The 14,118-nt window shown below is 39.7% G+C and overlaps 1 protein-coding gene across 2 annotated transcripts; it reads left to right on the top strand.

The window, feature by feature from the left end:
* Positions 1–67: 67 nt before the first annotated feature.
* Dynlt2 (dynein light chain Tctex-type 2) lies at positions 68–12,030 on the top strand. 2 transcript variants are annotated; one of them, NM_001412559.1, is made up of 4 exons: positions 68–257; positions 6,602–6,808; positions 9,515–9,673; positions 11,870–12,030. In NM_001412559.1, the coding sequence occupies exons 1-4, from the start codon at positions 153–155 to the stop codon at positions 11,978–11,980; spliced, it is 582 nt and encodes a 193-aa protein (NP_001399488.1). In that variant the 5' UTR covers positions 68–152; the 3' UTR covers positions 11,981–12,030. The 2 variants fall into 2 exon arrangements, with proteins under 2 accessions (NP_001399488.1, NP_001178488.1); NM_001191559.2 differs by lacking the exon at positions 9,515–9,673.
* The last annotated feature ends 2,088 nt before the right edge of the window (positions 12,031–14,118 follow it).

The following is a 14,118-nucleotide window of genomic DNA, read 5'->3' as shown; positions in this document are numbered from 1 at the left end:
GATGCGGCGCTCACTGATGACACTGCGCCTCTCCCCGCCGGTTTCCGGGACGCGACGGCGCCAGCGCGAGACTAGTGCTCAGCGGCAGCTCGGCGGGGCGTTGGACGGCTACCCGGAGGAGAGAGGCTAGGCGTCCGGGTGAAACGATCAAGATGGAGCGGCGAGGCCGAACGGCGAAGACGCCCTCCACCCAAACGCATCAATCCCCGGTGTCGTCTAAGAGAGAAAGGAGGCCTAGCATGTTCGAGAAGGAGTCAGTGAGTGAAGACCGGAGGCCAAAGACAGCCTTTCCACCCTTTAGATGAAGCTCGTTCCCTGTCAGCACCCGGAACCCAGGACGGCTGGCCGCCCTTCTGTTTTTCTGACCATCGCGAAACCGAGTTTAGGCGGAACAAAGTCGTTTAGATGTTGAAGCCTCAGGAATTTTTGTTGTTAAATCCAAAGAACCACACGTTAACCAGTAGAACGTTTTTACACAGGCATCCTCAATACTTTGAAGCATTGCAAATGTCCAGAATTATCCAGTAGTTGTATTACACCTTATAAATGCAATTTTAGTAGGTACATAATTTACCAACCTCTAGTGAGTTTATACCATACATATGTGTGTACACACATGCACTCACACCCCTAACTGATGTGCTGATCAGTGAAGTGTTTTTAGTTTTAAAGAATATATTAGTTTGTTATTGGAAGAGTATATAAGAGGAAAAAAATTAAGATATTTAGTCATTTTTCTGATATCAGTGAAAAAGGTCATTCCAGTAGAACATTGGCATTTCTGTGTGATTGTCCTTTCAAAGCCATTAGTGCAATCAGGGCTCCATCTTCTATTGAGGCAATGAAGGAAAACATTTTGCACAAGGATGCAAAACTAATAGTGCTGAGCTTAGGCCCTGTGTCGGAGGACACCTGGTGGTTTCTTTTCATACATACTTCATCTGGCTCATGGGTGATTAGTAGGATGAAGCTAGATAGAGCAGAAAACACGAATTTTTGGAGCCGAACTATTTCAAGATGGCCCCGGAGTGATGGCAACACTTCAGGTTTTAATGTCTTTTTAGTGTTAGTGTTTTACAGAGGAAAGAACAAATAGAAAAGTAAGCATGTTGGGTTAGCACACCTAGGAAAAAGCAGAACAATGAGCTGTGTCTAGTTGCCAAAAATTATATTAATGTTTGGGTTATGAACATTAAAGATTTCTATACTTTGAGACAGACAAGAGTGATTCTATGAATCTGCTGCCTATTTTGAAAGTTGAATGAGCCAAGATTCAACCTGAAAATACACATTTAGTAAAATCTAGAAGCAAGGGTACATGGAGCAAGGCATCTTAGTTGATTGATCTATAATCTGTATATCTGTATTTCTTAAAATCTAGCCTTCTGAAGGTAAAAGCTTCCAACAGGAAGAAAAACTTAAAACAGAATCTCACATGTTTACTAACTGTAACACCAAAAGTTATTTTCAACTTTCAAGTGGCCAGTGATCTCTATTTCTGAGAATATGGAAAATCAAGACACTTGAATCAATATGAACACCACTTGATATTTCTTAGCCTGTATCCATTTATAAAAAGTTATTTATTTTGTTTTATGTGTATGTGAGTTTGGGCGTATGTATATGTACCAATAAGTGACATGATAATGTGGTTGTGAGCCAACATGTGGTTGCTGGGAGCCACTGGGTCTTTTACAAGAGCTGTTGAACTTGTGTCCCTGTCTTTTCTCTAGTGTTAGAGCTTTCAGAAAAGTAATTCACCTCACATTGGGCAGGATTTCAGTGGTTTAGGTGACTACTCAAACTTTGTAGGGTTGAAACCAAATTAGATTAATAAACTAAGATGAGGTTTATTATGACAAATGCAAATTGGAATTTTCTCTTGTCTGTGAATTACTCCATCTTTCCAATAGATTATACTTTTGCATGAGTTAGGTCATTGTAACCAAAGATTACAAAACCTTAAGAACATTATTAAAAGTTCTCAACTTCATCAGTCTCTCAAGCATATGTATTTGAAAACCATAAACATTAGCAAATAACACTTTTGCTAAATAATTGAATATATCATTGGAATAATGACACGAGTAAACTCAGTTTAAGTTTTGTAAGTAGGCTGCATATAGATAAATGCCTGTCAGTAGCTAGTTTTGATAATAAATTTGATGGTATTTTAAAAAATTATAAAGGTTTCATATCAATCAAAGAATAAAATACTTTTAATAAGTATTTCCTAGTTTTAAGGAAACTAGGAAAGAGAAAATAGGCTTCTCAAACAGTCTGAATCGGGAACATCATCTTTACTGAAAGAAAACTAGATCTAGAATACTATACCCAGCTAAAATAAAAACAGACCTAGAATACTATACCCAGCTAAAATATATGTCAAAAACAGACTTTCAAGCTCTTGATGTAAGGAAGTTGAAGTCTTTGCATCTTCAATAACCAAAAAAAATGGCAAAGTAAAAACCAGTTCTTACATTAGAAAAGTGATTATAGGACAGATTGCTACCATAAAAGTTAGTGATAGTTCAGAGACTCAACATACCAAAACTCAAACTTTTAGTGATAGGCTATGAAAACCTGAAATGTAACTGAATTGTTAGAGTCCCCCACCCCCATGTGTCTGGTATATGTATAATTAATATACACTCACATACAATATTCATATATGTAAATGCATATATATTGGAAATATTAATGTTTAATAAGTTATATATAAGAATTTAAATTTCCAGAGAAACTTAGTCATTGAGCAGTTTTGCTTTTAGCAAGGAGTGGTGAGGGTGGTGTGTGTATGTGTTTACGATCTTCAGAAATTCTGCCCTCTTGAGAAATTAGTAAACTAGACTTAAGCCATTGATTTGTAAAGCAAAGGTGACCCATTAAAAGTGAATCAGTTCCAGCTCTTGTAGATTTTCTGTTCTTAAGGAAGAGAGAAGGCAGTGGGGACAAAATACTTGAAGGAAAATTGTGAAATTCACAGTCCATAGGTACAGGCTTATTTAAGACCTAAGACTTAACCATAGGATTTAGGCTACATCCTTTTTCTCCTGAGCATTACAACCACATTAACTTGAGGCCTTTTCTAGAAGTTCTCACACTATGAATTGGTCTGATTATCAAGGAAAAAAATTACAAGGCATACTAGATGGAGAACACCACAGAGAGTAATCACTAGATCCACCCGCTACAGGAATAAAAGTATCAATAGAAATGTTCACAATAACTGAAAACACAGACTAAAAAAGAAGAATGTTAAAGTTTTTTGAGGTAGTTATAAAAGTTATCCATAATGGAAATTCCAGATAGAAAATAGAATATAAGAAATAAATGTACCAATAAGTTAAAATAATCCAGAGGCCATACTACAATGTCAGGAAGGTCAGAGAACACATGCTAAAACAAAATCTATAAGTAGGCATATATTCTCAAACTACAGAAATTAAAGATGAAGAAAAGTCCAAAAAGAATCCAGAAGACAAACACTAATTATAAGAGAGAATTACATTCACATTCTTAGAAATTATGAAGAATAGAGTGAAGTAAAAGTATTCAGAAAAGAAATGTGACAACCTAGAATTTTATACCCTAGAAAACTACCCTCAAATAAGAAAAGATTTTTTGAAGAAATAATGAAATTATCTCCAATAAGCCTGCATAACAAAATGTTAACAAAAAATCAATAAAAAGGAAGTCAGAAATTTGAATCTAGATAAAAGAGTGTCAAAGAGAGTAAATGAAGGTTAATTGAAAAATTTTAATGTTCCCCTTTTTACTCTTAACAGCTATTCTGAACTCATGGGTTGTGATCCTTTGGAGGTTGCATATCAGATATTTTTACATTATGATTCATAACAGCAGCAAAATTAGTTATGAAATAGCAATGAATGGATTTCATGGATGGAGGTCACTGAAACATGAAGAGCTGTGTTGAAGGATTGAGAACCACTGCTCTAACAAAATGGTTTGCTAAAAATAACAAGATATATAAAATTATGTTGCATATGAATACATGTTAATGTACACAGAGGTGAGATGAATGGCAGTTTAAGAAAAGGAGACGGAAGGAACGACTTGAGTAATTTTAACCTGTGCAGTTGAAGTGTTAGTTGAACATGGTTAGATTAGTTGCACATGCATATTTCCAAAGTCTACAGCTAAGAGAGGAGGTCAAGGAAGAGGAACTAAAATGCTAAAGAATTAGAGGAGCCACGTTAAATGCTCAGTCTATAGCACAACAGAAAAGAATGGAGGACATGAAGAACAAGGGTACGACATAGAGCAGAGTAGCATATGTGATCGATACTAATCCAGTTGTGCTAGCAATCACTTTGAATGTCAGCGGACTAAGTACAGCAATTTAAACAGTTGTCAGAATGGATTAAAATAAGACTCAACTGTGTTTATAGTGAACTCACTTAAAATACGCATACATAGAAGGAGACAGGTGAAGAAAGATACACTAATATCAAAATTAAGTACGAGTAGCTATAGACTTCAAAGTAAAAACCAAAGCAAGTAAAGTCATCAGCAATAAAGTGGAGCATTGTTTATTAAGAATGGGGCCAGTTGCCTAGGAACCATTAATGCTTGCAAATATGCAACTAATACAGCATCAAAATATGAGAGGAAAATATATAGGTTTACAGGAGAAATACACTAATCTACCATCATAGTGGGAAATTTGAATAATAAGTCTGTCCAAGAAATGGACAATTCTGGATTTAACTTTTGTAGAGCAACTGCTTACCATGCGTGAGGCCCTAGGTTTGTTTGATCTTCAGCCCTCAAATTTTTAAAAATTTTAATAAATTTTATTAGTAAAAGCTTGCAAATAAAAACCATTGTGGGGGTTGGGGATTTAGCTCAGTGGTAGAGCGCTTACTAGGCAAGCCCTGGGTTTGGTCCCCAGCTCCGAAAAAACAAAAAACAAAAAACAAAAAACATTGTGTGCTGAAATAAACTAAATCCCAAATCTATAAATCTTAGTGAACTGCTCTTCAGTTAGATTAGCACTAACACACACACACACACACACACACACATATACAAATTTGAACATGTATGTTTATGTGTGTACTTTAAGACCATAGCATACCCAATCAACTGCTGGTAAGTAAATACATACATAAATAAACAAAACAAAAATAAAATTAATTGCCTTTATGAATATTGATACAAAAAAGCAAAATGCTAAAAAGAAAACCTAGCATGCTTTTTTTCAATTCTAAAAATTAGATACCATGCTTAAGTTTTCCAGAATGCAAAGATAAGTCATTAAAAGCCTCCCAGTGTAGTACAGTACATAACATGAAACAGTATGCTATATTATTACCTCCAATTACTAAGAAAACTCACCTTTTTTCAAAATTTACCCTTTCACAATAAAAATACCAAAAAACCATAAAAACCATAACAGGAATCATCACAACATTAAAAAGCAATATATTTAAAAAGATTGCTAACATCAAATTCAGTGGTAGAATTTGTTCTCTAATAAACAATATTTAATAAATAATAAAGTCGAAGTAGGACAAACATGTCTATCTCCTTCTAGCCAAGCAACTAGATATGAAAAAGAAATGCCTGGGTATTATGACAAATGAAGCTTGCCTCTGTAAATCAGAGACTGGAATCAAACCAAGAACTACTGTTGTGGTAGTCAGCCTTTTGAAACTGCTGTATGACCTTGTCACCTACAATGTGCTGAGTTATATTCACAGCATTCACAGATAGCCTGGGTGCGTGCAGGCCACCAGTCAGTCACAGGTTGGACTGTCGGGATCTAAGTAATTATTGTAATACAAATGGTATACTTTAGAAGGAAACATCATGTCAAAAAAAATCACGTCAAAAAATCATGTGTACACACATATATGTTTTTGTTACCTTTTCAAGGTAAGATTTATAAATGTGTAACCCAAAGATATTACTTTTTAAAATAACTATATGTAAAATAAATTTAAGGAGAACATGTTTATGATTGTAGGTAGGAAGGAAGGGAAGCATAAAAAGTTGTTTTATCTTTATTCCTCAGCCACCCTATGCAGGCTATTCTTGTTTCTGTTCCTTTATGATATTTTGTGGGTATTATAAATATATGCACCCATTTGTATGTTTGTATAGTGTATCTTGGTTGCTGTTCCTATTATGTGATAAAATACCCTTAAAAAGTAACTTAATAGAGCTGGGGTCTGTTTTAGTGTCATGGTCCCAGGGTGCAACCCACTAAGTCAGAGAAGGCATGGCAGCAGGAGTGTGAGCTGTCTGGTCACTTTGGAGCCACACTCAGGAGGCAGAGGCAGTGGTTACCGGGGCACATCACTATCTCCCTCCCAGGGAGTGGGGCACCCGTGGTGGGTAGGACTTTCTCACTTTAGTTAACCAAATTTAGGCAGTCCTCCACGGGAAGCCCAAAAGCCTCTCTTTGGGTGGTTATTTAGTCTCTAACTGGCAATAGCTCCCTCAAGTTGAAAGCTAATCTGGAATTTCCTGACTGTACAGAAGTGACTGCCTAAAGGATTTCAGGTTTGTTAGCTCTGTCTCCACTGATGCAAATTCTCAAAATCTGAAACTCCGTCTCTCTCCCTTCTTTCAGTATGCACAGATCTTAAGAGAAAGACTGAGAGAGTCTTTTCATGACGTTCAGTATGTGGAGCCTCCGTTTGATGACTCGATTGCTGATTTAGGCAAAGAATGGAAAAGTGCCCTGGCAAAATTAAAGTTTGCTAATTCATATAGAATGGAACCATTGAAGAAATTCCAAGCACATTCTGTAGAAACTAAAATCCAGCAGATATTAAAGGTAATTAGGGACCAGGTATTATATAACTCAGTGATAGACACTTGTCTACCATGTATGAGCCCATCCTAGGCCAAGTGTGTGCATGCATGCGTGCGTGCGTGCGTGCGTGCATGCGTGTGTTCACTACAGGGACTGACTGTGAAAATATGGAGGTTAAATGGTCCTATAATCTTCTTAGTGTTTGTTGGACTCAGTCTGAATCTAAAGGGAAAGACAACCATTTCCCAGTAAACTAGATTCTGACATGGGTTAGATATTTGACACACTACAGGGAGGAAACATGAACTGGCAGCTTTACCAGTTGAAAGCAAACTGGTTTTAGTGGCATGAGGAAAAGGCATTTTTGTTCTAGTAACTACACAGGTGGTACCAAAGTTATGCTTAAGCAGTCAAAGCATATCCTATACAGCAGCTGTAAGGTAAATGTCGCCTGGCTAAGCTTACAATCCTGGACCTGTCTCTTCTGAACAGGCCAAGTAGATGCACTGAAAGAGGCTGTGCTAAAAGTCACAGTGGCAGTGATTCACACAGCTCCTTCACAGGTGTTACAGCTTTTTGAGTAAGGTAGTGATAATTCTTAATGCTTCCACTGGAGGTTTTCTTCAATAAAATCCCTTTCACAGGTCAAGAAATCATGGCGGACATTCTGCCAGCTGCTAAGTATGTCTGTCTAATCACACCTTTCTATAACTGGTTCAGGGCGGCTTTGGAGAACCTGATGTTTGCTATGTGAAATGGACTTGCATTCTCATTCCGTTCATCAACTGATGGGTCCTAAAACTAAAGCTTGGAAAGGTGGGGTCAGGCTCCTGTGGACTAGCTGAGCTACCGATTAGAACATCAGAAAAGGCGTGTGGGCTGAGCAGGCTCTCCTCGAAAGCTTTGTGCCTAGGAACAGGAGGCCAGCTGAGGAAGTGGTGTGCTGTGCCTCCATTTCCATCTCGGGCGGTATTCTTCCTTCCTCCCGGGACTGGAGAGGAACTTTCTTGTGAGAGTTTATCTCCTGCTTTCAGGAAGCATAAGGAAGGCCAGGTTACTGCACCCACAAATTTTCAAGTATTTTGGGGTCAAATAATATGAGAAAGAAACTTACTTTCAGGTAGCATATTCTGAACCTTACTACCTCTCATCCCTCCATTGCTAGTTATATATTTGAAACTAAGGAATACTTGGCAAAGATATTATACCTTGCAGTTTGGGGAAAGAATTCTGATCAACACAAATAGCATATGTATTCTAAGAGTGTATACTTTTGGTCTCCCACTCGACCCTTTCACATAAATGAAATGAAATACAATTGAATAGGCCTGGGTAGGAACCACATTTACAGAAGCCACCCCAGGGTCCTTAGGCCAAAGTGCCAGTCAGCATATGGAGTTGGAGAGACTCCTAGACAAACAAGCAATGGTATAGGACTACTCTCAAAGCAGACTAACCGTGAACTTGAGTTAGATTCAAAAGAAAGCAGATGAGCTGAGTATTGAGAAGATGGTTCCAAGCCCAAATGCAGGTCTCCAGCCAGCTATACACATGAAGGTACCTGTCAGCGAGCCAATAGCAGAAGGTGGAGAGAGAAGAGAAGAAAGGGGGTAGAAGGAGCAGGGCAGGAGGATGGAGGGAGGACATTTACTTGACTTTATGTTCCTGTGAATCAGGTTGATAGGCGTCCACCTGTTATCACCAGAACTCAGTGCACAGTCCTGGGCGCACTCCAGAAAGCCAGTAAATTAAAGGCTTTGTTCTTGATCAGCTCCTTCATGGGTCCGGCTTTACTCTTCATCCTGGAATGAAGAGATTGCTCGGCAGTTCGGAGCGCTGGCTGCTTTTCCAGAGAACCCACATGGTGGCTCACAAGCATTTATAACTCCAGCTCTGTGACACACAACGCCCTCTTCTGGCCTCCATTGGCACTAGGCACACATGTGGTATACAAGCACATATGTAGGTGAAACAATCGTACATTTAAAGTAAATCTGAATTTCAGGGAAGAAAGGTCCCTGCTTCATGCTCCGTGAGCTACACCTCTTTTTCTTAGTTAGTTTCTTAGCAAATATGCTAAGTCATAGTTGCCATAAGGAATAAGAGAGAGAAGTAAGTTTTGATTCAAGGACCCAGAGAAGATAGCAGTGACACAAACCAACTCTGGGCCCAGAAACAACAGGCATTTGGAAAACTCAATCCAAAGTTTTACGTACACAGACACACAAAGTGTTTCCTTCCTTTACTAGGAATTTTCAGAAACTTTTTGCAATTTTCTTGTCTCTCTAGTGAGAATTGGAAGCTGGGTTACTTACAGCAAGTTGTCAGAGCAGCCTCAAAAGCAGAAACTTACAGCTCAGGGGTTGATCACGAAGGGCAACTGAACTCACTAGTTTTGGGACAGAGTCTCACTGTTGTAGCTTCGGTTGGCCTGGAACTCACTGTATAGGCCAGGATGGCCTAGAACTTATAAAGAGCCATTTGCCATTTGAATGCTGACATTAAAGGCATGTGACAGCAAACCTGGCTTTTACAACTGAGCGTGATTTTGAAAACAATTTTCCCAAAATTGTTATTAAAAACAAATTGGTAAGTATAAATGTGTGATCATTTTCAGGAATGTGTGTATTTTGAAACAGTTGTATGCATTATTGAGATACGTGTTTTCTATTTATATAAAAACATCTGGTTTGAAAATTGAAACATCTTTCTTAATTTTCTTTAAAGGCCAGTCTTAAAGATGTTAAATATGACGACAAAGCCTTCTCTCATTTGTCACTTGAATTGGCAGATCGAATATTGGCAGCAGTCAAAGAATTTGCATTCCATCGTTATAAATTCATTATAAAAGTATTATTTATTCAAAAGACTGGTCAAGCAATAAATGTAAGTGCCCCAATGGTCCAACATTTGTTTCTTTGAGCTGTGAAGTGTCCCCAAGGATGGAGAGATCCTGAAGGAACTCGAATGCGCAGATCATTTTGTTCAAAAGACTTTTCTTTTTCATTGCAAATTATCTGAAAAGTACTAAGCTGTAAACACAATTTTTCTATCAGTAATTTGCTAGATTATGTAGCTTGTTTCTTGGTCCTACCAATTTTGGTAATTTAAATATTTAAATAAATTAACTAGTAAGGCTGGTGGCAAACACCTTTGATTCCAGAACTTGGGAGGCAGTGGCAGGTGAATCTTTGTGAGTTCAAGGCCATCCTACTCAACATATCTAGTTCCAGGATTGCACAGCTACAGAGTGAGACCCTATCTTGAAAAGATCAAGATAAATAAATATTAATTAATTAAACAGTAAGTTTCATTTAGGCATGTTAGGTAATGAAGAATGTTTATAATGGTATAATGAATGTTGATGTTTATATTAATGTGTGAATTTTTTAGGGATGAACAAGAACAATAGTATGTTTATGTGTTAAGTTGACAAGGGTCAATTGTGCTGGCTGGTTTGTTTGTTTAGGTTTATTTTTATTTGTTTAATGTATGAGTGCTCTATGTGCATGTACACCTGCCAGAAGAGGGCATCAGACCCCATTGTAGACGGTTATGAACCACCATGTGGTTGCTGGGAATTGAACTCAGGACCTCTGGAGGAGCTTTATATACAAAATATAACAATGTTCTTATGTGTTTACCCTATTCGCCATCAGTAAGTTCTCTGTAGAAAGAATAAGGTTGGGGTGATAGGCCAGAGCAGCTGCTTGGGACTTGCCAGAAAGGGGAAGGCTGACTGATGGCCCAGGAGAGGACCCAATTGTCCCAAGCCAGAAAGAACATTTTAGCAGAGGTCTAAGGCTAGGCCGAGCTTAGTAGGATGGGGGAATAGACATGTGCTATATAATGCCAGTGTGACTGCGTAACAAGCTGTCTGGAATTTAGGCTCTTAAACAACAGCCTCTCTGTCACCATCTGTGAGGCTGCTGAACCTGCAACCAGCTGTGTAGTCTTGGAGGCTCACTGATGTACTGTCACTGCTACTGACTCAGCTGGCCCGGGCATTCCAGATGACCTGTCCCTTGCCTGACAGCAGCGCTGACTGCTGTTGGGTTTTAGCCATACTCCTGTAGACTGAGCTTCTCTATATAGGAATCTCAGCACAGTAGTCTACAAAAGCGAGGCCAGAAACTACAAGACCTTTGATGCTTTGCTGTACACTGACACATTCTATTGCTCAGAGCAAATCAGAAGGTCCCCGCATTCAAGAGGTGAGGAATAGTCTTTTAGGAGGAACCACAAGGAATCTCTGGCCATTTTGGATCCATAACAGATATAGGACAGCTTGTCCTGTCCTTGCAGGCATCACAAAAAAAGTCATCTATTTGCATAACTGGCACTATTGCTGCCAGACAAGGCCCTAACAAGACTTTTGGCTGAAGATTTTTAAATGTGGCAAGAAGAATTCCTTATCGAGGTTTGGAACACAACAGACTGGCTTTATGGGCCCCATCACAGAACCTGTTCTGGGATGAACTAGAACTCTGTTTCTACCTAGGACTTACTAGAAAGCAACTACTAGCTTCCAGAGAGTAAGGGAGGCAAGCAGTATCACTCCTGATTCTCCATGAAATGGAGAATTGGGCTTATCCTGTAAAGATACTTTTTTTTCTCTTTTTTTCGGAGCTGGGGACCGAATCCAGGGCCTTGCGCTTGCTAGGCAAGCGCTCTACCATTGAGCTAAATCCCCAACCCATAAAGGTACTTTTAAAACACAAATGTGTGTGTTTGGAAGCATGGGCTTGTGCTCAGGAGTGCAGTGCAGGTACCTGAGTTGGCCAGAGTGATGGATTCCCCTGGAGCTGGAGTTACAGGTAATGTAAGCGGTCTGATGTGGGTACTGGGAACTGTGTCTTCTGGAAACAGAGTGCGTGCTCTTAACTGCTCAGGCATCTCTGTAATGCTAGAGCACAGGGCTTTGAGCCAGTGGGTTATCACTTAAGTTACCCTTTCAGCCTAACAGATTATTCTTTAAATATCACTTTCTGAGATATTGACATGCTGATGTAAAAAGCCAAACTACTGTAATTTATGTTGCTTAACACATTCCTTCTGAGTCTTTTACATTTTGTCTCACAGATTGTCAGCAGATGGATCTGGGATGTGGCATGGGACAGCTGGGTAGAAGCTAAACATGAAACAGAGTCTTACTTGGCATTGGTCTTGGTGTTTGCTCTCTATTGTGAGTAGCTCAGGACCAGCAGTTTTACACCCTCTCACCCCAATAAATGATGTATACAGATTTGTGAGCCTCGTGTGTTACCTTACCATACACATGCGAAACACACAAAGAGCCAGTTATAATTACTAACATGTTACCTCAAAGCAGTAGAAGGTAGGTACGAATTCTTACAGATTCCAATACAGAGGTATAGTTATTCTTAGGTTTAAGAAAATTAGGATAGCTAGACAGCTGGCACATGTCTTTTTAATCTCAGCATTTAGGAGGCACAGGGGATGGATCTCTGAGTTCTAGGCTAGCCTGGTCTACATAGTTCCAGGATAGGCAAGTCTGAGAGTGTGTCTCAGAAATAAAATTAGGACTTGCCATAGGAAATGAAGTGGAAGTCTTAAATAATGTAAATATAAGATACATTTTGGAAAAATTATAAGGGCAGATGTATTTTGGATGGTGTTTTAATATTTTGTGTTCATTCTTTTGAAAGGGCTCTCTAAACTTAAAGGAAAAATGATAAAGCATTGGTGTTTTCTTATCTAGATTCCTCCCTCTCTGAAGCTTAGTCTTAAGCCAGTCTTAACGAGACCTCATTGTCTTCTCCACATGTCACATTGTTTTCAATCTCTAGCTCTTAATGCCTTTTCATTTGCCCTGTTATCAAGTCAAACTAGAATAAAGGGTAAACCTGAACACACTTCCTATTTTCCAAATTGTTATCCATTTTCTGTCTTGAAACAGGTGGTATTTAATCTCAGTTGTACAATTGATGAGAATCTAAAATCTTTAGCACCTGTGAGGGCTTATCTAGGTTAGCTCAGTCTCTGGATGTGCTGGTGGAATAGCTTGATTGGATTGAGGTAGCAAACCAGGATCACTGTGGGTAGCACCAGAACCTGGGATAAGATCCTGGACCACACAGAAAGATTGTATTGAGTGCATTCTCTCTGCACTCCGACTGGATGTGATGTGACCACAGGACTGTTTGTACAGTTGAACAGAGCTAGAGAAACCCTTTCCCATAGGTTGCTTTGTCAGAGTATTTTATCACAACTGCAAAAGAAATAGAGACAGATCTCAGTTTCCACATTAGATCTACTATATTCATCTCTCTTGTCTTTTAACTTTCAAGTTTTATAACATTAAAATCTTGTTTTTTTATTGCAAGTAAGTTCTCTTCCACCTACGCTGCTCTTAAGTTCAATTATATATTTGTGTATTGCTTAGCTTGAAGCTGCTGATCTATAATGCAGACATCCTGCTCTATGGCAGGCATTCCCTTCACCTCTGCCTTGTGTAGGTGACAGCTCTATCTTTCATGTGGACACACTATATTTCATGTGAGGAGAAAATGCTGGGTTTATTGTCAGGAGCTAGAAGTCCTGGCCATGAAAGGGAACTCAAATTCTGAAATCCAAGAGCTAGATCATCTTTTCTGATCTGGTCCTGTACATTCTTGGAAGAGTTGTGGGGAGTGTTGTGGATGGGGGCTGGGGAGCATAGGGGTGCTTCTCTGTCCCTTGCCTTTGTCTATTGGACCTGTTGTCTTCCTGGTGCTCCTTTCAAAGGGTGGGGTCCGGCCTTTCAAAAGGCGAAGTCTAAGAACTAGGATCAATATAAATCCAAGCACACTGGCTTTCATTTCCCAGGGATTCCCAATCCTGTGTCCTGCAGGTGATTATGTTTTCTGACACTGTCATATGGTTTGGGGGACCTTCTCTATGTTCTTGCCTGATTGGGTCCTGTTCAGCCAGAGTGCTGCTCTGACTTTTCTCGTGGCCACTACACCTAGGTTTCGGGAGTGGCAAATGTAGAACAAAGGAGCCAAGGGCGCCTTGGGGACCCAGAGGTGTGCGGAGTGAAGATGGCGGGGTGGGGAAAAGGCACTACAGGAGAGGGGATCTCAAGGAGAGAGGAGGCGGAGCTCCTGGGGTGGTTGACCCTCAGGGCTGAGGAGAGAGGAGGAAGTAGACTGAGGACTCAAATCCTTCAGTTACAGAAGGGAGCGCAGACACTGGTGGAGAAGGGGAAGGTGGCCGCGGGTGTGGGGACCCCAGGCTGAGGGGAGGGGCTGGGACCGGTGGTGGGAGGATACCACGTAGCGGGGACCCTTGATTCGGGGTGGGGGCGGGAAGAGACAGCGTGGTGGAGA

This window comes from Rattus norvegicus, chromosome 1 (assembly GCF_021556685.1).
Source record: "Rattus norvegicus strain SHRSP/BbbUtx chromosome 1, alternate assembly SHRSP_T2T, whole genome shotgun sequence".
NCBI lineage: Eukaryota > Metazoa > Chordata > Mammalia > Rodentia > Muridae > Rattus > Rattus norvegicus.
This window is presented reverse-complemented; position numbering and strand designations above follow the sequence as displayed.